The sequence below is a fragment of the Cupressus sempervirens genome, chromosome 10 (genome assembly GCF_028749045.1).
Source record: "Cupressus sempervirens isolate cs-2001-9-10 chromosome 10, ASM2874904v1, whole genome shotgun sequence".
NCBI lineage: Eukaryota > Viridiplantae > Streptophyta > Pinopsida > Cupressales > Cupressaceae > Cupressus > Cupressus sempervirens.
Genome location: NC_143127.1, coordinates 733123601 through 733148519, shown reverse-complemented (window position 1 = coordinate 733148519; position 24919 = coordinate 733123601). Strand labels below are relative to the sequence as shown.

Below are 24919 nucleotides of genomic sequence, written 5' to 3'. Positions count from 1 at the left end.
ACTTCCTATCAATTATGTCCCAAATGGGGTCAAATCTGAGTCTGTCCGCATGATAATAATTTCAAACAGCCTCTTTGGCCTTTTATCCATGGCCTCATAAAGACCCCCCATTGGGGATTGTTGCCCATCACATATGTGCAAGAGTCTAACCATGGGCATAGACATCTACATTTGAAATTTGAAAAATACAAATTAGTTAATAACATAGTAAGTTATGAATTAATAATGAAACTTGAATCAACTAAAAATATAATGTTTTGATTCTTGAAGTTACCTCCACAATCTCCTTAGCCTTTGCAAAAAAACTATCATCAAAGACTGTCCATGCCACAGCCTCTCCTTCAGGCTTCTTTGAGTAAGATGAAGCAACCCAATCAGCACACACAAACATTTGTTTTAGAGCCAATATGTGGTCAAGAATACTTTGCGATGTCAAAAACACTGTTGCAAATCTTGTCATATCAGATCTCACCAAATCTTTTCCTTTAGTGGTCTTTCTCATCAAACTGAGAACCCATGGGTGATTATAGATATATTTGGTGACTCGCCCAACATCTTCCACAATTTGGACTCACCAATCAAGTTTTCCTATGTCCTCCAAAAGAAGGTCAAGGACATGTGCTGCACAAGGTGACCAAAAAAGTGTGGGATGCCTCTCTTGGAGGATTCTACCTAAAAGATTAGTGAAAAATCAATAATTAGTAACAAACTTTCCATATTTACATCAAATCTAAATTGAATAATACCATAGCATTACATTCATGATTTATATTGAACATAAAAAAATAAATTTACCTGCTACCACATATGCTGCTGCATTATTTGTGATGATTTGCACCATATTGTCTACTTCCACCTCCATGATAACATTCTCCAACATTAAAGCCAATGTGTCTACATTTTTCACTTTGTTGGAGGCGTCAACAGATTTTCAAAACGCCACATCATCTTTGCAAGCAACCAAGAAATTAATAATGGTTCTACTTCTTCCATCTGTCCACCCATCAGATAAAATGGTGCAGCCATATTTCTTCCACTCTTTGTTTTGGTCTTATATACTCTTGCCCTACCAACTGCATGGTCAAGCAACCTACAAAATTTAGGTGTAATAAAGTGTTAGTAAAAAATAGGAAATAACAATTAAGATTTAAAATATAACAATGAACTGAAGGGAATCACAATTATTTACAATTACTAAATAGTAAAATGCTAACCTTCCACTCAAATTCTTGCGAGAACGCGGCTTGTACCCTTTGCTCGATGCATTCACCAAAATCAACCAATAGGGACTATCAGCCACATACATTGAGATATAGTTGAAAAACCAAAAATCAGTTGCTGCAATATCAGGTTTGCTCATGCACCTCCTTGAACCATCCAGTGCCTTGTAGTGATGGCTGTGATCCAGCTGTGTTCCTAGGCACAAAATAACTCCCTATCCCTGATGCAGATGGTGATGAAAAACTAGGAAATGTAGAAGAAGTGGAACCGACAAAAGAGGCATTTTGTTTGTGGATCCATGGGCCACAAAGAGATCCTGGTGTGTTCTCAAGTGCTTCTTCTTCTTCTTGCATATCAAAAGGAGCTCCTTGAGATTCAGCTATGGCTGCCCTCATAGCTAATTTCGCTTTCTCCCTATTGAATTTTTTTCTTCAACAGCTGCAAGTAGGGCATTGATGAATCCTTTTTCTTCTTTAGTTACCTTGAGACGAGGACAAGGATTTGAATCATGTTTCTTTATGCTTGCAAGGTGGTATTTGAAGCAGTTTATGCCTTCAGAAATAAGTTTTTCACATGGAATGCGTATAACCTTCCCAACATTGTTTGGAGCTTCATAGGCATACCGCCATGCCTTATCTCTTGCATTTCTAGACCGAGTGCCTATATATCTAGATGGGCATGGTGCTTGTGGGGACTCTTCCCGCGGATTTGTCATGCTTTTTTAATGCTCAACTACTGCCCTACACATGAATTTATAGAAAAATGAATAAACAAAGTTAGAACAACTAGGGTTTGTTTTTAGGAAATCTTGCATATTTTTCAAAAAAAATTGTGAACCATAGAGCTGAATGACATTCAAATGATTCAAACATAGAGTTAAAGTGCTTTTAAATTATTTGAATTCATTCACAAACAACAACAAAAACAATAGAACATTTTTTAAAACTATAAAAAGTTTTCCAACTATGATAAAAAGAACATACCTAGAAAGAGATTTGTCTTCTAAAATTGGTTAGAATCCTGTACAAATCCACTCAAATCTGCCTTGAATCACTTGCAATCACCTAAGAATACCTCCAAACTTTCTTCTCTTCACACCTCAAGCCTCTAGAGTGCACAAATGCAACAAATGTTGCAAAAAAATGAACTTTTTGCCCTTTATTTCTGTCGCAGCGCGCGGGTTTCTTGATTGGGATTGTCACCGTGAATTTTCAATAAAAACTTGCCAATTACTCGCTGACCAATCAGCGATTTTTTGTGCTTGGGCCGAGTTTTAACTTTCGTGAGTTATTTTGGGAAAATTCCAACTATGATGAGCACTATGCCCCAAACTGGACTGCAAGATGATTCACCAAGTACTTTTGAAATACAACAAGCATCTCTGATTTTTGACGAAGGAAATACAACCACATTTTACAATTGGAATCATCAACAAAAAATAATAATATATCTGGACCCAGTAATAGAGGGAGTAGCCATAGGTCCACAAACATTAACATGGACTAATATAATACCTTAGAAGTTCTCTAGGAGTTGCTGTCGGAAAAAGGAGTGCGATGTTGCTTCACATCCTGACATGCTCTGCAAACTCTAAGGTTCTAGGTCTGAATCTTTGACAATCCAATGATAAGATCTCCCCGAACAAGTTGAGAAAGCTAGTGCACATTTAAGCGCCCATACTGTTGATGCCAGAGTGTTCTAATAGAGGTGCGAAGGGTTGCCATAGCAAGATCCTGAGAATCTCCAAAGCCAAAAAGATCATGATATTCAACCCCAATGACAACTGTGGACAGAGTTTCCCGATTGATGGTACTGCATTGATGTGAATTGAAGCTCATGTCAAGCCGAGGAGAATGTCTCAGAATTTGATTGACGGGGAAAAGATTGAGTTCCATGCATGGGACATACTATTCATCAACGAAAATTAGTTTCCTTCCCCTGGATTGAATCTGGAAATTGCCTCTTCCAGCAACGGTGTATTCTCCTCCTCCTCCAAAGATAACTGAATCTGAGAAAAGCTGGAAGTCTGTGAACCAATTTTCAGTGAGTGAAGTGGCAGGATGCACTCGAATCAATATATTAGGCATGGGATTTTATATAATTTGCTGATCTTTTAGCCATGACGACAGATTCACCTAGCTCAGTGTGCTCTGTATCATGCACTTGAGGCTATGAACTAGATTGCTTGGCTTGCATAGTAATGAAGTCCAAGGTCCGTCTTGTCAAAAAACTAACAAAGATTTTGTTTGATTCCCCGAATCAATGATTTGTAACTGCCAGTGAAAATCAAATCATCAACAATATCTAACTAGAATTATGATATCACTAAGAATAGCTGAGGATAAAAGTCATATCATACTGAATAAGCAAGTCATCATCTACAGAAATGCAAGTAAGAAGTGTGTTGTAGAGATGCCAGTAAAATACAAAATGCGTGTGAATGCTCAAATTAACAAATGGCTTCTCCAAAATTAGAAGCAATATTGGACTTGAGCAAAGCATACATTCACTTGTGTCCCCACAGAGTTTTCTGAGGTAAATAGTATAAATACTTATTTTTATCTGACCTAGTTAATATTAGTTTTTAATTTTGTGATTGTATTTACAATTTGATTTGTGTGTGCGATAATGGAAGTGCTAAAACCTAGTTCATATAGGCTTCAAACTTGAGCAGTCATCTTTACTGGAGCATTAATCAATCAGATCCCATTTGGAATATTCATCTAAACAAGGCAGAAATAGCCTTCTATAAGGAGTCAATTGCAAATCATTGTTTAAGATGCAATGCTTTCATACATTAGTATCAGAGCAGGCTTCTGCAACAGCTATCACTTATAATTAGAGTAGTCTCTGTTATTGTTATTCCCAATTAAATTTTAATTTAGTGTATGGTGCAAATTTCTCCCTAGCTTGATAATATTTTGATTTGGGCTCTTTAATATGCAGATTCTATTGTAAATTTGAAGTCTATAGTAGTTTGGACGTGTTGTTATTTTTATGTTCGTGACACATTTGCAAAACTTGGAAGCTTTACTACTAATAATTATTTGGTACATTTTTTTGTCATTCTGTAATGTCTTGTTTTCTAGCCTCTCCGTCATTCTGATATTGTCTGATGTTTTTCTTTTTCTTTTTAATTTGCTACAATGATGAACTGTTCACCAAGAAATGCTATTATTTTGGATTATCATTGTAGCAAATTTGTCAAAGTTTCTATAAATTATAAAGAGTATGAAATTATAATTTTCTGTAACATTTGTGTCTATAAATTTTGACTATGTTTGCTCTGTCCTATTTCTTTGAGAATCCAGGGATATGTTGGAGTTATATGGAGTTGTAATGATTTTTTTTGTGTTGTTGCAGAGAGTTTCTGGGGAAGATTGTGAAGATACAAAACATTCTTCAAAAGAATCTGATGACTCAGAATCATTGCAGAAATCAGAAAATGTCTTCAAGAAAGGTACAGTGTGAACATTTTCTCTGTCATTTTCATTACCAGATTATACTTTAAATCATAGTTCAAAATCTTGTTCTCCGCCACTTATCGGCGAGGCAAAAAAAACTTTTCTCGTCAAATATCAGAGATAAATTGGTAACTTTTCGGGAAAAATTGGGAATTTAAAAAACAACTTAAATTTAATTTAAAATGCATTTTTTTGCAAAATTCAATAAAGAGATGCATCTAAGGAGTCAGTAAATGAGTAAACAAACCAAACAAGCTGATCTAAATATTATATAAATGCAATACATAACAAAATCTCATCCTAGTGGAATGTCGATGGCTAACAGCCATAGTTAAGGACTCTGAAGTCTAAAGCAAATTAAAAATAGCAAATTGTCATTGTAAAAAGATAAACAAATACAAATGTCAAGTACAATATAAAATTAGTCTATAGCTTCCTCTTCCCCTTCCCAATAGCTCTAGTAAAAACTATGGGAGTGGGAAGGGATCTTGCCCTAGCAGCCCACTATGCCTGTGGTTGTAGTTGTGTCTCAATATCCATCCTAGATGTAGCTGGTGTTGGCGCTAGCAATAACTCCTTATCTTCTATATCCTCACTCTCAGTGCCCTAAGTGTCCTCACTCTCACTGCCCTCGTCTTGAATGTCATATAATCTCATTGCAAAACCACCCTCTTTTGAATCGGTATTTTCTTCAAAAATCTCTTTAAATCCACTTCAAATCCACTTGCAATAAATCGACAAGGCTTCCGATTACTATTTCTCTCCACCAAAGCCTTCTCCTCTCCTCCAAAGGCCCCAAATTCTAAAATGGACCACTAAATGGTATCTCATTGGGCTACTTGTGAGATTTTTTAACTTCTCGGGAGAAGTATGCCACTTCTCAGTGATATATCACGAACTTCTTGGCAATAAGTTTCAAACTTCTCGGTTGAGATTTTGTTGCTAAATACTTGTATTTGCTCGCCACTCCAAACTTCTCGCGAGGAGTTGATTTATCGGCCACTTATTGGCGCTATTTTGAACTATGCTTTAAATAACTGTGGAAATTTGAAACTTTCATGTTTCTGCAATTTTTGTACTATCTACTGCACTAGGCAAAGGTTTTGTTTAGCGTATGGTATTAGTTACTGCTAGAAATACCAATGCAGTAGTGAAGCTTCATTTCAAATACTATTAGAAATTTTGGTTGCTGCTGTAAAGGCTTTGCCATGGGTGAAATACTATTAATGAATGTCCTCCATCATAGTTAATGGCAGTAGAAGAAAATCCTCCCTTTTTCAGCATGGGAGCTTTTTCTTTTTTCTTTTTTTCACTCGATTATGTTTTCTTTATGTTACATAGTTGTTTTCTTTTAGCATTTTATGGAACAGCCACAGCAAACTTGGACAATTTTTAATAAAGCTAGACTGCTAATTTTAATTGGGTTTACATTTTGAGGAGAGGATAAATATTTCATGGAAGCTACTTGAAATGAGGACTCCTCCATGTGAGCTTTGTCATGTGAAATTTCTTTCAATGCACGTAGTTTCAAAAGTCTCTGTTTTGATGCTGACAAAACTACAGTTTTTTGGCTTCTGGTTATATTTATGTGTGCATGCACAAATGCATGTGGTACATAAACCAAATAACTAATAAAAAACTACAGTTTTTTGGCTTCTTGTTATATTTATGTGTGCATGCACAAATGCATATGTGGTACATGCATACTCTAAATAACTTATACTGTTGGGCTTATCTATTCTGCTGCATATGGATCAATGTAATCCAAGTCAAGTGCTTCTTGTGAAGCCTGCACTTGCACCTTCTTTACATGCAATTGAAGGTTGTTTCGTACACACACAAGATTTTTCAAGTGCTTTTTTGTGTGAATGGCCTTAGAAATGCTCCAGTTGCTCTCACAACTAAAAGCACTGTAAGGCTGTGATAATATGTGGATGGCAACCTTTCGAAGATTCAGCATCATGCATAAGATTTAGCTTTTTGATTGGTTTGACAACTCACCGCTATCTGATATTTGATTATTGTTTATGTTGTGGGCTTTATGTCTATTGCCAAATCACATAAAAATGCATTGAAATTGATAGACAATGATGGCATTTAACTTTGACAAGATAATCTCAAAGAAATGATATTACATTGGGCTGTTGAAGATGAGGTAGCTGCGATAGAGCTCCTTCATACCTGCGATGATCTGTTGTGATGTTCTTAGTAACACTTTGTAATGTTGATCTTACTTATATCACGATTGGGCACTTGCTTTAGAGTCTTCTGTGTGTGATCTGATTCTTAGTGAGCTTGATATGGCTCATGTTTTTGGCATTGAGCCGTTTCTGTTACTCCATTATCGTGAGTTGTTTGGGCAATGAGTATGGTCTGTGTTGGCATTGGGAGATGCCTTCAGTTACAATTGTTGGGAGTTTGTTTGGCTGGCAACAGTTCTCACATTCATTCTGTCCTACTCTCTATTTTGTAACTGCTGGATCTACAATGACATGGCATTGTAGTCTCCTTGTATTACTATCACCCGTTTCTAAATGTGGAGGTCATGTTAGGCTGTATGGTTGGTTCAACATTAATTGTTGAGGGTGTGTATTGGTAGGCTCTTTGTCTTCTGCATGCGGCACTTCGGTTGCAATTAGGTGTGATTTCAATGAAGCAAAGAAAAACGTTTACTGTTGGGAACTTATGAGGGAATTGCTGGTGAGTGGTTTTCTTGCATGGAAGAAGAACACCAACATTAAGTCAGCTTGGGAAATTGATGTTCATCATGGAAGCCTATATAGACTTCCAGCTCGTCCTATTCAAGCCTTAGTACATCAAAACTCAAAATATGACTCAATCACTAATTACATCAAGATTCAAACAATTAAGAAGAAGAGGGACGTGTCCCTGGTGTGGTAGACGTCCCCTGTTCTCTAAGCTCGTTTAGTTGTGCTCATAGCTCATGCATTCGCTTGGTCTGTATCTCCAAAGCCGCCTCGGCTTGTATCTAAATCTCCAAGGCTGCTTGCATCATCTTGGCAATCTCCTCAAGCTCTGCCTCCTTTTTAGTTGACTCTTGCTGTAGCTGACTCTTCTCCCGTGTAGCCTCATCTAGCTGAGCCATAAATGCTATCCTTTCAGACTCCCAAGCTGCTCTTTTTGACTCCTGAGCTGCCCTTTCTGCAGTTCGGTCCGCCTTCACTAATGTTAACTTGGTAGCTGACTCGTCCTGAGCCCTCTATGCCACTACCTGGTGTGCTTGGCTCCTTCGAAGACCATAATAAGCATCATAATATATCTCGATTACCTCACGAGTCAGAGTCTCTATGCGGCTCTCCACAACTGACTCTCTAGTGGTCGGCCAATCCTGGCGCATCTCCAAAGTCTCTACTCTAGGTCCCCTGCCTTCTTCAAAGCAGACTGAAAAGGCAGCTGAGCACCCTACTCTTATGAAGGATATGACATGCTCCAGCTCCTACACCATTGAATCCAAAGCATGTGTCTGCGAAGAGATTACCACTTGGCAAGCCCGAGTCACCACGTTAGCTTGAAATGTTTCAACATCCTCTCACATTGATATCTTCGGCCCCACTGTGTTGTGTACCCATAGCCGTCTTCATTGCTTCTATCATTTGCTTCGCAGTGCTATACGTCGAGGAGTGTGGTATCTCATCGATCTGCATTGGGCAACTCTCCTCCACCTGTGTCTGTGTGCTAGTAGAGTCTCCTTTTGGGGCTACTTCTCGCGCTGGTGAAAGAATGCTTGACGCCTGTGGTGCTGGTGGGTGGTTAAACCTCGTACTCAAGTATGTGCTCAATTTCTAAGATTTACTTTCCCTGCTCAGCTCCTCTGCTACTTGCATTGCTAACAACACTGCATCTACTGTGACCATTGCGCCTGAGTCCACTACATCTAAGTGAACATTGGGTGTCTTCAAACCCTCACCTATTTCTGCCTATATAGGTACCTCCATTACTTCCTCCTGGTTTTCCTGTGTAGGTACTTCCATCACTCCCTCCTGTGTCTCTACCTCATCATCGGGTATAACTGTGGCTGTATGTGTCTCAACCCCTATCTGTGGTAGAACTATGGTTGTAGCTGACAAAGCCTCTCGGTTGACTCAAGGCTTGACAACCCCTAAAGGTGCTAATGCTGGTCGGATTGATGGCTGAGGTGCTGGCCGCGCTGCTGGTCTGGCTACTACGATGACCAGAGTCATAACCATAGGTTGCCTAAACTGTCCAAATCCAGGAATATGAACACCTACATGGACTAAGTGAGAGTGAGATGTAGCTGTGAGGGACCTTAGAAATAATAGTGGTGGTGCTGTGATAACCTCAACGTCCTCATCGTCCTCCTCGTCCTCCACTTCCTCCTTTGAGTTGTCAGTGTCTTTAGAGGATGTGTCCTACCTCCCACTATTAGTGTTCCTGTGCTTTGAACTCTCTACCTCCTCTCATAGCCTCTTCTGTTTGATGGCCTTCTGCCCTCCTGGAGTATCAATGTGTTTCCATTGCATGATTAGAGGCTCCGCTAGTTCTGTTGGGCCTGGCTTGATCTCCAGTGTATCATTAGGTATCATTCGTGCTGTGGCGTCGAGAAATAGACTGATGGCGTAGTGTGGCATATAGAATGTTTTGTACTGTAATATTATGAACTCATTCATGCGCTCACCCAATAAAGGTGCCCAGTCATATACTTTTCCATTCATGATGTCATTCATCATGGTCACCTGTAGAAATGAGATGTCCGATGCCCTACTTGATCCGGTGAGTCTACTTTTTACTAGTTTCATCAAACAACGCTAGTGTCCTTCCTGCACATCGGATTTCTTCAATCCTCTTCCATTCGAAGTATCCATTAAGATGTCGCTTTTTGCCTGAGGCCATTTCCCACATACTAGTTCTACCAGTTGCGCCTTGACTTCTCGACTCAATTTCTTTGGCTTGTTATTGATTTTTCTTCCTCCTTGCGCATGACTTGGTATGCCGAACACCTTGGTGAAGTTTGTGGCTCGAAAAGATATCACGAGATTCTGTCCTAGGTACAGAAATGAACTCATGTGCGAAAATCGGTTGTAGGCTTTTAACATGGTGTAGAGAAAACCCTTGAAGTCGTGGATGCATAACACTAGCATTCGCAATGCCCATACCACCTGTACCCTTTGTATGCTTTCCTTTGGAAAGTGGTCATTTGCAGTCTTCTGCCACCACTTCCTACACTCTAACCCATTCAAACCCTCGAACGTCACATTCTGGGTTGTGAGGTGTATAGTTGCAGCCGACTATACACTTGCCTTCTTTTTCCCTGTACTTCGTACAATACGCACTCCCGATGGTAAAGCCTATACGTTCTTGTTCATTGGGCTGCTTGCTGAATCTTCTTATAATTTCTTCTTCCGTGCTTTCTTCCCAGCTGAATGCATAACTGAGTTGCGTAGTTGCAACCGGCTGTGCCCTTGCCTTCTATTTTCCTGTACTTCCTACAATACGCACTCCCAATGGTAAAGCCTGTATATTCCCGTTCATTGTGCTGCTTGCTGAATCTTCTTATAATTTCTTCCGTGCTCTCTTCCCGACTGAATGCATAACTGTCACCTCTTTCGTCATGTTCCCACTACTAGGGTTAGATTGGGATACGTAAAAACTATAAAAGATTGATATGATCACAATAAATCTAGTTAAATAGCTTATATCCTATAGAACTATAAATTTGCAACAAATGTTCTCCATCGAAATAACTCGGATCATGTAAGACATTCCTCTAGAATGCCCTCCACCAAGAAAACTTGGATCATTCTCCATCAAGTTATATTTGGATCATTTTATGACATTTGCAATGAATGCCCTCCACCAAGTGCACTTGATCATAATATGACATTCATATCGAATGTCCTCCACCAAGTTTATACTTGGATCATTCATTCCTTCTTTCATTACTTTTAATGATATATACATATAACTTATATCTATGTTCATTATCCCATTAGAGTAACAAAACTTAAGATACAAATTTATTACATAATTCTTATGCCAACATATACACATATATTTAGTTACTTTATTAACAACTTGAAATACACTTGCATACAACTTTGGGTGTGTGGGACCCTATGCTTTAATATTTGCTAGGGTCCTTCCTTCACCACAAAGTCTGAAGACCCCTATCTACTTGTCGCGTCGATGGTCAGGGAATTGGCAACGATGTTTGGGTTAGGTTTCGTACTCCGGTGTCCTTCCTTTAATGCCTTTAATATTATTAAGGCCCTATGTTGACGTGGTAATCTCCTTAAATGGTACCTTGCTCGAATCTTGTTCTTGTCCTCCATGGATACATGTGGTCGGTGGTCACTTCCTTATGCAAGTCAAAGTTTCATTCCCTCGATAGTATGTAGGGCGTGCTGACGTAGATACCATCCACGTGATTACTGAATTAATTGCTGCCGTCAGACCTCTTGAATCATGATTCGCTCTTCTAATCCCTTTCTTATTATTTTATTCTCCATTCCCCCTTTTATTTTATTTTTTTACCTCCTTTGGTTTATATACTCATTGTATGGTCGGGGGTCGTGTCCCAGTGACTCCTGACTAATATATCATCTATATAATAACAATGTTATAAGAATACCATTTATTGAATATATATATCATTATAGCCTTTTGTTATTATATAAGTATGATTATTTAAATGTAATATATTAAATATGATTGTCATAGTCATTTATCAAAAATGGTCATTTATTAATATAACAATTCAATATGATATCTTCTCGTGTTAATGTAAATAATTTCTATTATAATTATAAATGAGACACAATGATTTGCTAATGATGAATTGAATACATATTTTTATAATAATGTTTAGTTTTACGTCAATTATATGTCATTACGGGGTTATGACATCTTTTGTCTTTTTGTGTGAAGAGGATAGAAAATGGTTAGGTTGATTGCTCACACTCCTCTGTACAACTTATCTTGAGGGGCTCTTCTGCTTCTTCAGCGTCCATATGGCTTCTGAGAGATAGCCCCATTGAAGTTTATTGCTCACGTGCCCAATGATGTGCTAGGTACGGTTGTACGACCTCTGTGGGCTGACTTTATGTACTATAGGTCGTTTTCCTTGCTATTGCATGGGATATCTTGTATCCTGATGCTACCAACTCCTGGTGTTACTTCGTATGGTGTGGTTAAACCTCACTCTCCTTTCCTTAATTTGTATGTTGATCCTGCCTGTGCTTTGCTTTCCTGTATGGTGTGGGAGTCCCTTTATTCCTCAAATCCATACGGTGTGCACTTTGCTTCAGCCAGTTGATGCTTGCCGTACGGTACGGTATTTTATAACACTTTGAGGCTTCTTTACATGTCTGTACGGTACAATACTCTTCCGCTGTTTTGGTGGTCACCTTGGCCGTGCAGTGTGGAACCCTTATTGATGTCTATCCTTACCATACGGTATGTACTTCACCTTAGCCGTGTAGTGACTTACTCTCTATGCCTTCAGACTATATGATATACGGTGCTACCGTACAATATATGTTTCTTCTTGTCGATCTCGTGATCGTACGATAGTTGATATCTATTTTTTCATACTGTACGATAGCTGATATCTATTTTTTCATACCGTACGATAGCTAATATTTAATAGCTAAAGTTTCTTATTTTCTTGTCTTTGCTGGGCCGTACGATACGGTAAGTGCTCTTTACTCATTGCTCCTTCACTAGCCGTACGGGTAGATAGATATTGTTACCTCTTGGGGTTGTATGGTATAGGTGAGTTGGTCCTTCACGTCTTTTTGGTAATCTTCTCCTGCTTCTCCTTATGCTCTAGTATTGAGTGGTGTGCTCTAGTACTTCTTATTCATATATATATATATTTTACTACTATTTTTTTTTTTAAATTTTTAAATTTTAAATTTTTATAACTGTCTTTGAGTTATTCATTTGGGGAAGTCTCCTTTTCTCCTTGAACCTTTTTCCTTTTGTGGTAGATTTTTAATTTTGACCTGTTTATTGCATTCTGTCACCTCCCTTCTATCAAGCGTTCAAAGTTTTATTGCTACGTTATCGCCTACTTCATGAATTTTATATGGCTCGACCCACTTCACCTTAAACTTGCCTAGTTTGATCTTGTTATGCCTGTTATACTTCAATACTAATTGACCTGGTTGGAACTAGTTCAATTTTAAGTGCTTGTCGTGCCACACCTTACGTCTGCACTATGAAACTTCGGTAGCCCATTGTGCTTGTAATTGCCATTCGTCAAGTTTATTCAGGTTGTGAAATCTTTCCGTGAGACTTTCCATATCTCCCAACTTGTTTTCGATCACTTGGTACTACGGCTTCCTGATCATACATTAGTTGGAATGGAGTGTCCTGTGGTGACTTTGTACGAGGTGTGATATGCCCATAATGCCGACGACAACTTTTCCTCCCAATCCTCACCTTCAATTGCGCAGGAGTTGTAGATTACTACAACCAAGATTTTGTTTGTGGCTTCTGCTTGTCCGTTTGCTCTAGGATAGTACGCGTTGGATAGAGAGTGGTATATTTTGAATTTTGTGGTCAACGGCTGGATGACGTGATTGACAAAATGTACTCCACTGTCGCTTGTCAATTGTAGTGGAATTCTGTACCTTGTGATGATCTGCTCGTAGATGAATCTTGTCGTGCTTACTACAGAGTTGTCTAGTAGGGCCCTACCCACTTGGTAAGGTACTTCATTGCTACAACAATGTACTTGCATCTCCATGTTTTACTCACCTTGAGGGGTTCGACAAAATCCAACTCCCAATGTTCAAATAATTCCTGCGCGTGTGAAGGGTTTAGAGGCATGAAATCCCTCTTCAGTGGTTTCCCAATCTTTTGACATGTATCGCATGCAACGACCCACTCCCTGGCGTTGTGATGCACAGTTGGCCACCATAATCTTACTAGAAGTATTTTCTGTGGAGTTGTATCTAGCCACATATGTCCTCCTACAGGTCCTTTGTGTGCTTCCTTCAATACCTTCGAGATTTCTTCCTCTAGAATGCATCGTCGTAGAATCTGGCTGGGTCCCATCTTATACAGCAATCTATTAATCAATTGGAATGTTCTACTTCTCAGCACCAGTTTCCACCTTCCACTTGGTGGCATTTCTCTAGGAAATTTGCCCTGTTGAAATATATTCCTTGATACTTGTGTACTAGGATGGTAGTATGACAATCTAGAATAGTTGTGCGTATGGAAAATCGTTGTTGACTCCCTCTAGTGGTTCTCTCGATTTGATCCTTGATAAATGATTCATGCTTAAATGTAAATGTAAACTCCTGCAACAATAGTAGCCATCTGCCTATTTGTCCTTGGATGATCGGTTTGTTCAGGAGATATAACAGCGCTTGATGATCTACATAAAATACGAATGGAGTCACCAGTAGATAATTTCTAACCTTCTGCATGACATACACCATTCCAAGAGCCTTCCGCTCTGTTGTACCATAATTCTTCTCTGCTTTAGACAATAGTCTAGTTGCAAAGTACACTGGCTGGTCCAATCCATGATCACTTGTTTGTGCCAACGTTGCTCTAGTTGCGTAGTTCGATGCGTCGACATGTACCTGGAACTCCTTGTCCCAGTTCGGATAAGCCAAGATAGGTGCTGTGGCTAATCATGTTTTCAATCCCTTAAAGGCTTTGTTCTGATTAGTTTCCCATTTGTAGGGTTCTCCTTTCCATGTTAGTTTGTCGAGCAGGTAAGATATTTTCGCAAAGTTCTTAATGAACCTTCAGTAGGATCCTATGTATCCCAAGAATGATTTTACCTCTATCACATCCGTCGAAGGTGGCATTTGTAAGATTACTTGGACTTTGTCAGGATCAGTCTTTAATCCTGCTATGATGTGTCCCAATAGTTTCCCCAGTGCCAGTCTTACTCGTCTACATCTTTCCATGCATTCTTTGAGTGTGGTCAGATGCTTGTCCTCCGCATTGGAAACTGACCAATCATCCAAAAATGCCTTGAAATTCCCGACTAACATCTTGTCGAAGATGTGCAAGATAATTCTTTGGAATGTTGCCGGGGCGTTGCATAGATTGAACGACATTCTGTCATAGGCATATACCTCATCTTCTACCATGAAAGTTGTTTTGAGTCTATCTTCTTTTGTGATGGATATCTGGTTGTACCTAGAAAATCCATCTATGAATGAATAGATTTCATGCTCCGCAACTTCTTCCAAAACACTGTCAGTAAAAGGTATCGAGAACGGATCCTTAATCGTTATTGCATTCAAGCATTGAAAGTCCACACATATCCTTATTTGAGTGGTGTCTTTCTTCAGAGATATCACAATCGGTGATACCCACTCACTTGTCTGTACCTTGAAAATAATGCTTGCTTCAAGCATTCGGTTGATCTCATTTGTGACCTGTGCGACATAGTTTATGTTCATCCAGTATGACCGCTTCTGTACGGGTACTGCTTCTATTAGTGGGATGTGGTGGATGCATAATTCTGATGGTACCATTTTCAGGTCCTCATACATCCACCCAAAAAATCCTTATATTCCATAAATATATTTAACACTATCACTTTTAGAATTAGATTCCAATCATCTCCCACAAATATATTTTTCGGGTTAGCCTCGTCCCTTAAGTTCATCGTCTTTACTGTGGGTTCTTCGTATTTAACAGGCTTATCTTCACTAAATGTATGTGTCGGTTTTTCGTCTATTTGTGGCTCTCTCTCCTTCACTTCTCTATATTCCTTTGGGAATTCATTTTCCTTTCCCTTATTTTCATTCTCGACCCCTAATATGTGGCAGCTCGAAAAGAGCTCATAGTCTTCCATTTGCCAATGGAGTAGGCCATTCATTGAATCCAAGTCGTCATCGTTGGACCCTCTTGCCAATCTTAGGATTCCTTCTTAATTGGGTTTCATCCATTTCTTTACTTTTTCGTCTCCTTTGCCTTCAAAATTTGATGATGTTGCTTCTTCTCCTACCATCTGTGTATGCAGGTCAATTATAAATCTATGACCTCCTCCTTCCATGGACAAAGTGTTCTTTTTCTAGTTGTGTTTTACTTTCGTCTATACTAACCAACCCCATCCGAGGATGGCATCGTACCCTCTTCTTTTCAACGGTATGACCACAAAGTCCAGTAAGAATGGTTGTGTTCCAATCATTACTAGTTGTGCCATCAGAGTCCCTAGGGGTTTGATCCTGTGTTGAGCAAAAGTGAGCAGTTGAAATGTAGGTGGCCATAACATAGGTTACCCCAACTTCTTTCATGTTTCTTCCGGCAGTACATTCACTCCTAACTCTTCATCTACGATGGTGTCCGTGAGGATTGTTCAGAGAATACCCATCTCCACCACTGCAGGGTGTCTTCATATGGTGAGCTCAAGTAGCATTTGGTCCGTTGCCGTCGTTTCGTTTTCACCTTGTGTGTCTTTTCTTGGCTCCTCCATTGCCTTCGGGGATGGTGTCATGTTCAGGATTGTAGTCTGTAACAGAGGCATTGTAAGAAGAAGGTCATTTAGCTTCATGGGAACCTCGGCTTGCATTACCTGCTATATGATATTTTGTTCTGCCAGGTTCCTCCTTGAGATGCTGACAGTGTCCTTCGGCTGTGATTTTTCAGCCTCCATTCCTTTTTCTAATTCTACTCGTGCTTATTGCAACCTTTCTTTTCTTCTTCTAGATTTGGATACGTTTTCGCTTGTGCGCGAGTGATGGCTAATGTCTTCTCATCATCACATGTTTCTATACTTAACAGGTTCACCCTAGGCTTAGGGCATTTTGAATTCTCACGGTCTCCAGGGCCACATTGTTTGCACAACAACTGCGGTGTTCCCCTCGTGGTACAGTCTCTGGCGAAGTGGCCCTAGAGGTTGCACATACAACATTGTATCATTGTTCGTCCACTTGGATCGTATTGTATTAGGCTTCGACCTTGATTATTGTTATTATTGTTGTTGTTGCCACCCCGTCTTCGTCGGTTGTTGTTTCGGTGCCCTCCTGAGGTTGCGTCATTGTTCGTATTCGTTCTTGCTCCCGAGGTGGATACTTCTTGCGTTAGTAGTACCTGTTGGTGTCCCTTCGTTTTCATATTGAACGGGCATTCCTTGGTGGAATGTCCCACAATTTGACATATATCGCAAAATTGGTTCTTTGGGCAGGAGCCTTTTGTGTGGCCCTCCTTACATTCCGTACACCACAGTTCCCCTTCTCTCGCTTGGCCAAGATTCTTTTTTATGTTTTTGAACTCCATCATATGTAACATGTCCTTCTGTAGTGCCTAACTTTTTTACTTGACTCCTTGTTGCTGCTGATTTTGGAGGATGAATCTTTTAAGTCCGATGATCTATTTTTCTTCTTTTTACCCGTTTTCTGTTCACTTTCCAAGTCCATCGCGCGGTTATATGCATCCATGTATGATGCTGGACGTACACTTTTCATCTTTTTCCGTAGTGATGGTCGTAACCATTCGACGAACCACCTTTTCTTCAACCCGTCTGCTGGTTGGCTTTCCATTTTTCCTACAAACTCCTTCAACCTCGTAGCATACACGTGAACTATTTCATTCTTGTCCTGCTTGGTAATGTAGATTTCCGCTACTATCTCGTTATCATCTCTAAGTAGTCAGAACTCTGCTATGAATTCTTTCTTGACGTCTGGCCATGTAGTTAACTTCTTTAGATCGGTGTTTGAAAATCAATTGATCACTACACCCTGTAGAGTAGCCGAAAACTGTCAGATGTAGTCATCTTGATCCGTTACACCATTTGCAGTCCAGATTGTTTCACATGTTTTACAATGTCTGACTGGATCAGCCATCCCATCGCCATTAAATTTCGGCAATTTTTCCTTCAGTCCTGCCATTGTTAATTTTTTTCTGAATTTGTGGTACTTGCTGCACACCCGCGCTGTTTTGCATACCCGCATTGTTCTTAGTACCCACGTTGCTCTGGTACCTGCGTTGTTTTGAGTACCAGCACTGCTCTGCACAATCGCGCTACTTCGGATAACCACCTTACTTTGGACAGCCGCATTATTTGGTGTAAAGAGATCTTCAAGCAAAGTTGTTCAATTCTCTAGTTGTATGCGTTCGTCAGGTGTATCGGGAATGAAGAGTTCACCATGCTCGTGCTCCTTCGACACCTCAAGCTGTGCAGGTTCCTTCCCTTTCATTTGGATTCTTTACCCTTGGTGTATACAAGTTTAGAAACTCCTTGCTTGTCTCTTCTACCAAATTCAATCTCTGGCGTGTTTCTTCAAGCAAGTCCTCGACACTCCTCGGTTTGCTAGGTGAATGCACTCACTCCGTCGGTGCTCCTTCACCACATTGATGCCCGTCGGTGAGATGCTGAAACTTTTGTCTATGCTCCGCCTGTTGTGTGACTATTAATGCTTCCTGTGTTGTGCGTATCTCATCCTTGTCTTTTATTTTATTCCTATCTTTATTGAGAAAATTTGGCATTTATCTTCATAACACCTCTTTTGTACCAGGTTCAACTGGCAACGGCGCCAAATGTTTACTGTACAGGGTAAACGTATACTTATCGCATTAATAGATTAGAATATAACACAGAACAGATACTTTATTCATATATGCAGAAATGCAATTCCAATTACAATGATGATCCATAAATCCATTCAGACGATGTACATATACTTCTCAAAGGGGTGACTCAACCATCACGCGACCTTGCGGATACCAACTCAACCCATCGGCTACAATATAGTTTTTACCGACAACATTCGAGTGAGTTGTGGCATAAAAGATTAGGGCAACCAAATTTCAAAGATTTGTCATTCATGGAGAAGATGGTAGTTGGCCTTCCAAAGTTGATGCAAGATCATAAGTGTCTTTGCAAAGGGCGTGTTTTGGGTAAGAACTTTAAAAGTCCTTTTCATATGGATATCCTAGAGTTGATTCATTCTGACTTGCATGATTCTATGTTTGTTGCTTCATTAAGTGGTTTTGGTATTATGATGCTTTCATTGATGACTTCTGTTGTAAGTCATGGATTTATTTTCTAAAATTGAAATAGTTTGATGAATTTCTGTCCAGATTTAAAGAATTTAAAGCTCTTGTTGAAATTTTTTCAAATAAGAAGATAAAGTTTTTAAGGGCTGATAATGGGGGTGAATATACTTTTGGTATATTCCAAACTTTCTGTATTGACGTTGGGACTAAGATGGATTTTTGTGTCCCTTATAATTCCTAACAAAATGGTGTAGCTGAAAGAAAAAACAAACCTATTGTTGAGGCAGCAAAGGCCATAATCTGTGATCATTGTCCTCAAACATTTTGATGGATAAAAGGCTGCAGGACAACAATGCATGTTTAGAATCGTAGTCCACATAGAATCCTTGACATTATGACAGTGGAAGAAGCTTTCACAAGTACTAAACCAGATATTAGTCATCTTAGGATTTTTGGATATCCCATCCACATTCATGTTCCAAAAGAGAAAAGGACTAAGAACCTTTAGGAAAAAAGGTAGTTTGGTTGGTTATAGTGAATCAGTAAAAGCTTACAAGATTTACAGTTCAGTTTAAAAGCATATTGAAATCCCCAGAGATGTTTCTTTTGAAGAAGATGTAGCTTGCAAAAGATCAAAAGAGTCTAATATGGAAATTGAAATAGATGAACTCAAGCCTTTTCAAGACATGGATAGGGTTGTTCTGGATTCTGCTTCTGAAATTCAGAGGGAGACTACAAAGAAGATTCTTCTGATCCTGTTGATCCGGTCGATCCTATAGACACTTCTGCTGGTCCAAGTAATGCTTCAGCTGATAAGAAGAGACCATTGTGGGCCAAATATACTATGCAAGAAGCTGAAAAATGCAGTGCCCCTTTCAGGGAAAGTAGAAGACGTCACAAGTTTGTAGGATATGTTGCTTTCATGAGTAACCTTATAGCATCTGAGCATTCAAGTTTTGAGGAGGCTTCAAATCAGCATGCATAGAGCGATGCCATGATAGAGGAGTATTAATCCATCATAAAGAATGATGTTTGGGATATTGTTCTTAGACCCTAAGGTAAATCTGTTGTTTCTTCTATGTGGCTATTTAAAATCAAGTATGCAGTTGATGGGAGTGTAGAGATATCTAAAGCTAGATTTGTAGCCAAGGGGTTTTCACAAAAGTAAGGTATGGATTATGAAGAGACTTTTGCCCCTGTAGCATGTTACACTTATATTGGGATTATCATAGTTGCCACAATTGTTAAGGGTTGGAAACTTCATCAAATGGATGTGAAGGTGACATTCCTGAATGGGGTAATTGAAGAAGTTTTCATTGAGCAGCTAGAGGGTTTTGTGATTCATGAGAACGAGATTACAAAAGGCCTTTTGTGGCATTAAACAAGCTGCACGTGCTTGATATGAGAGAATTGGTCATTATTTATTGAGCTTGGGCTTCCTAAAGAATGATGCTGATCCAAATTTATATTTCAAGGTAATTGATGATAAAGCTTGAATCGTAGTACTTTATGTTGACAAGTTATTTCCAACTGGTGAAGATGATCTCATTATGAAAGGCAAGGAGTTAGCTTCTGAATTTGAGATTACAGATCTTCGTATAATGTACCTCTTCCTTGGTCATTTTTAGTCAAGGGAAATATGCCATCGATATTTGGAAAAGGTTTGGCATGTTAGATTGCAAGTCCATGGCTACACCTATGGAGGCAATTTTGAAAAAGTTACATCGATCTTACTATATACAAGCAATTAATTGGTTCTTTAATGTATCTAGTTATTACTAGGCTTGATATATGATATGCTGTTAACTCTCTAAGTCAGTTCATGTGTGAACCAAGACAGATTCATCTTGTTGTAGCCAAACACATTGAGAAATATTCTTCTTGTGAAGAGACGAACTTGCAGGGGTTCTCAGTTAGAAATTGGGCAAGGTGTGTGCTTGACAAGAAGAGTACTTCAAGATGTTGTTTCATCCTAGATTCAGCTATGATTTCTTGGTGTAGCAAGAAACAATCAGGTGGTGCTCAGAGTACAACTCAAGCTAAATATTTTGCAGCTTGTATGGCTACAAGAGAAGCCCTGTGGCTTTGCAAGCTGCTTGTAGGATTGATTGGGTAGACTTTGGAACCTACAATGATTCTTTCTGATAACCAAACTGCGTGAAGCTTTCAGTTAATCCTATTTTCCATGATAGAAACAAACACGTGGAAATAAAATATCATTACTTGAGAGATATGGTTCAAAGGAAAGCAATTGAGCTCAAGTACATTTGCAAAAGAGAGCAGACAACAAACATTCTCACCAAGCCACTTCCTAAGGTCTCAACTTTAGCGATTCTTATACATGTTGTAAATGAGTTCTCCTCCTTGAGGGAGAAGTTCGAGTTGCAATCCCTTTTTAATGAGTTCTCTAAGAGGCAAAAGTTTGAAGTGCAATCCCTTGCTAACAAGTTCTCTGTGAGGGAGAAGTTCGAGGTGCAGTCCCTTGTTAATGTATTCTTCTCCATGAGAGAAGTTTGTGAAGAGTGCACGACTATATAGAGAGGGGGGATGAATCAGTGTAATAAAACTTTTGCCGATTTAAAAACTTTGAATTATTACTTCAATTACTTCAAATGCTTGATTTAGACAATTTGCACATGTACACAATAATAATGAATTATAGCAAATGATTTTCTTTTACTTTTTATAATTTCTTTTTTACAATTGAGGATCCAACATACAAGAGGCTCCAACCTTGATTTTTGCAAGCACCAAGCTGCTGGAAGTTATAACTCTCACTTTTTGCAGGCTTCGACCCACTAGGAGCACCTACTCCCACACTGATAAAAAATCTGTAATTCCACCTTTTATATGGTTGCTTGCTCAACCTGGTGATGGATATAATTTGTTCTTAACTCTGAAAATATACTTTCCCCTTTTGTCAGCCTTCAACTTTGCAACAATATGTTTTTCTTTTATATCCCTCTTCCTCTTAGTTCTGATATATATATATATATATATATATATATATATATATATATATATATATATGTATATATCAGATTAAAAAATCTGAATATATATTTCTTACTTCACACTCTTACTTCTTATTCGTATTCAATCTGCTGACATGTTTTTTATCTGAAATAATTCTTCCATAGTTATATGTTGACTATCAAGTGACATGACTTTTAGATATGAAGGGGTGTTTCTCTTTCATTTATCTAAATCACACCTTTTAATTTGAACTTTTAATTTATATCAATTTAATTTTTTATTATATTTTAAATGTCTCTTCACAAATGATGCACTTATTGGGATCCCTTGATGGAAATACATATGTATTGATATGTTCCATACTTTGGTAGGCTATTTGTTTTCACTTTTCACCAATTATTTCATACTCAGTCAACATATATGTTTGTGTAGAACATCGCATGTATCAGGTCCTGAGTTGCTGTCTTTGTCTCATCAAATTTTATTGCCGCTGTTTGTTCAATGATAGCAGTGCTCATTGATTTTTGTGTCATCCCACATTGATGGATTTCTTGTTCTGCTTTAGGGCTCTATTCTTCCTCAAGCGTAGCTGTCAGTTACAGGACTCTACAGCCTTGTTTTGAAGATCATATCACTGTAAGATTTCAGTGACAGATTACTCCCAATGTATAAACTTCCACCCGTGTATTGACTCCAGCAACGTATTTATGCTCTGCCAACAGTTTCTTATGATTTTCCTACAGCCATCAACGCTTATTGAACTTTCTCCAGTCTGCATATTATTAATGTTTGTCTTTGCAAACTTATCTTTACAATCTGCATATTATTATTTGATCAAACTCTGAACACTATGCAATTACCGTGACTTTGTTCAAACCTTCATACCACAACATATTCTGATCTTTTATGGCTGCTTGGTCATCGTGGTTGGTCTTCAAAACTCCAGTCACCTTGTGGCTGTTAGAATGTAGTTTCTATGGCTTGTTTGATGTTTATCATTGATATGTTCTGATCTGCAATTTGTATTGCCGAGATAGTCATCGCATGCTTGAAGTCTCTGTTATTTACCAATCGCTGCAGTCCAAACCTCTCCTTTTTTCAATAAGCGCAGATGTATATCGCTGTTGAGACTGATTTGTTGGTGAAATATTTTGACACACTTGATCACTGTGTAACACTAGTCTGAGTATGTGTGCCCTTAGTTCTTTGTACAAACTGCTGTCATTTTTAGGTTGATAATAAAGTCTTATCTTGAATATGATTAAGTCATGCCATGAGTTATGCTAATATAATGATGTTCATATATTCTTTTATATTGATCTTTGATATTAATGATCACTTCTTCAAGCTTTTTGACATCAATGACAATCTTTTCATCAGTTTGATGTGAAAGCCCTTCTTCCACCCTCTAGGAGTAGCCATGGTGGATCAAGTTCGAGGTGCACTCCCTTGCCAATGAGTTCTTCGTGAGGGAGAAGTTCAAGGTGCAATCTCTTGTTAATACATTCTTCTCCATGAGAGAAGTTTGACATGAAAGCCCCTGTTCCACCCTCTAGGAGTAGCCATGGTGGATCTGTTCCTTGGGACTAGCCATGGCTGAAGTCATGTGTGAGACTCCATGACTTAGATTTCTGTTCTTTCACCCTTTTGGAGTGACCATGGTGAATGTTATGCTAAGATGACAATATTATGTTGAGTAAATCTTTGATGAGATTTTTATTGACGTTTTTTGTTGCAGCTCCTTGTGCTCGTCATGCTATTATTTATTAAAGATATCTCTCTTGCTAAGAGGGAGTGTTAAAGATGAGGTAGTTGTGATAGAGCTCCTTTATACCTGTGATGATCTGCTGTGAAGTTTTCAGTAACTTATTGTAATGTTGATCTTACTTATCATGATCGTTCGCTTGCTTCAAAGTATATTGTGTGTGATCTGATTCCAAGTGAGTGAGCTGCATACTTGATGGCATCATGTAGCTAATGTTATTGGCATCAAGTTGTTTTTGTTACTCACATCATTATTGTGAGTTGTCTTGGCAACAAGTATGGTCCATATTGGCATCCTGGGATGTCTTCGATTATGATTGTTGGGAGTTCGTTTGGCTTGGAATAGTTTTCACATTCATTCTCTCCTATTGTCTGTGGGTTCTCAAAACCGTAGATTAGAAATCCAAGAGCCTGCCACTTCTCCAATAGGATTTCGCTATCTGTTCTGGCCAATGAACGGGAATACTTTATGATTCCCCTGCACTTCAAGCTCTGCTACACCCAGGCGGGTAAACCTTCACCTCAAACGCTGACTGGCTGTTTGAAGGCTTTGCTATAGTGAATTTAAACTTTTGGAGTTCTCCGGCTGACAAAGTCCTCGAACTCGATTAAAATGAAACTGGATGTTGAGTGTTTGAATTAAATGGATTGTAAAATATTTGTAATTAAGTGATTTGATACTCGTAGGAAGGAAGTTATAGCTTTTCTAACTTCAATAATAGAAAGACCAGTGCCTCTGCTCATTTGGGCAATAGAGTCAACTTTAGTGAATTTTCATGTACAACTTTATAATGGTCTACGCACTTATATTGCCAACAATTAAATAATCAAGATGCGACAGACCAGATATTACGCAATCTTAAATTATTCCAGATTGAATTTTAACTCCTCTGGTAGGGAGACAAACTGGACATGGATACGAAAGCAATTTGATATTCCACAATATCTGTGATGATCGAATTTAAAATGCTAAATGACCATGTCCTCTTATCGGACATTTAAATTGTATATAGAATTCCAAAAAATAATTACAAAGGACGATTCATCTGCAGTTTAAATCTCCATGCCATTTAAAAATAAACAAAAGACTTTATTTTATCATTGAAATAAAATAATTGAATTTATATTACAAGTCATATTTAAGCGCTTATTCCTCCATACAAATAAATATAAAATACTCCTTGTTGAGAATATGATTGTTCGAATATGTCTTGTTCTATTTATTTTTGAATCTCTTTTCATATCTTATAACTTAAAAGGATATGACTTTTTGAAAGGTCTACATCCTCTTAAAAATAAAAAAGCACCCCCTTTTATTCCATAATTGCACCTTTTCATAATTAAATCACCGATGGGTTAATTGTGTATTTCCGAAACATTTAATATCTTCATAGTATTGTTGCTTTATTAAAATGAAGGCTCTCGAAACATCATCTATCTTATTCTTGCATCCTATCCGCCATGGTGTATTTAGTTTTCTGGCTCTGAATACACTCATTTCTCCTGATCTATTTGACATGAGGTATGACTTGTGGCTTCGG

At 38.5% G+C, this 24919-nt stretch overlaps 1 protein-coding gene across 7 annotated transcripts in view; it reads left to right on the top strand.

Annotated features, from left to right (window-relative positions):
* The window catches only part of LOC149535938 (uncharacterized), a 280772-nt gene that overhangs the window by 21298 nt on the left and 234555 nt on the right, over window positions 1-24919 (top strand). For all 7 annotated transcript variants that reach the window (XR_016357873.1, XR_016357871.1, XR_016357872.1 and 4 more), the window contains exon 6: window positions 4585-4681. Coding sequence is in view for 4 of the 7 variants with exons in the window: in XM_089806831.1 (XP_089662957.1) it covers window positions 4585-4681 (97 nt within the window). In the remaining 3 variants the exon portion in view is untranslated. The remainder of the gene's footprint in view (window positions 1-4584; window positions 4682-24919) is intronic.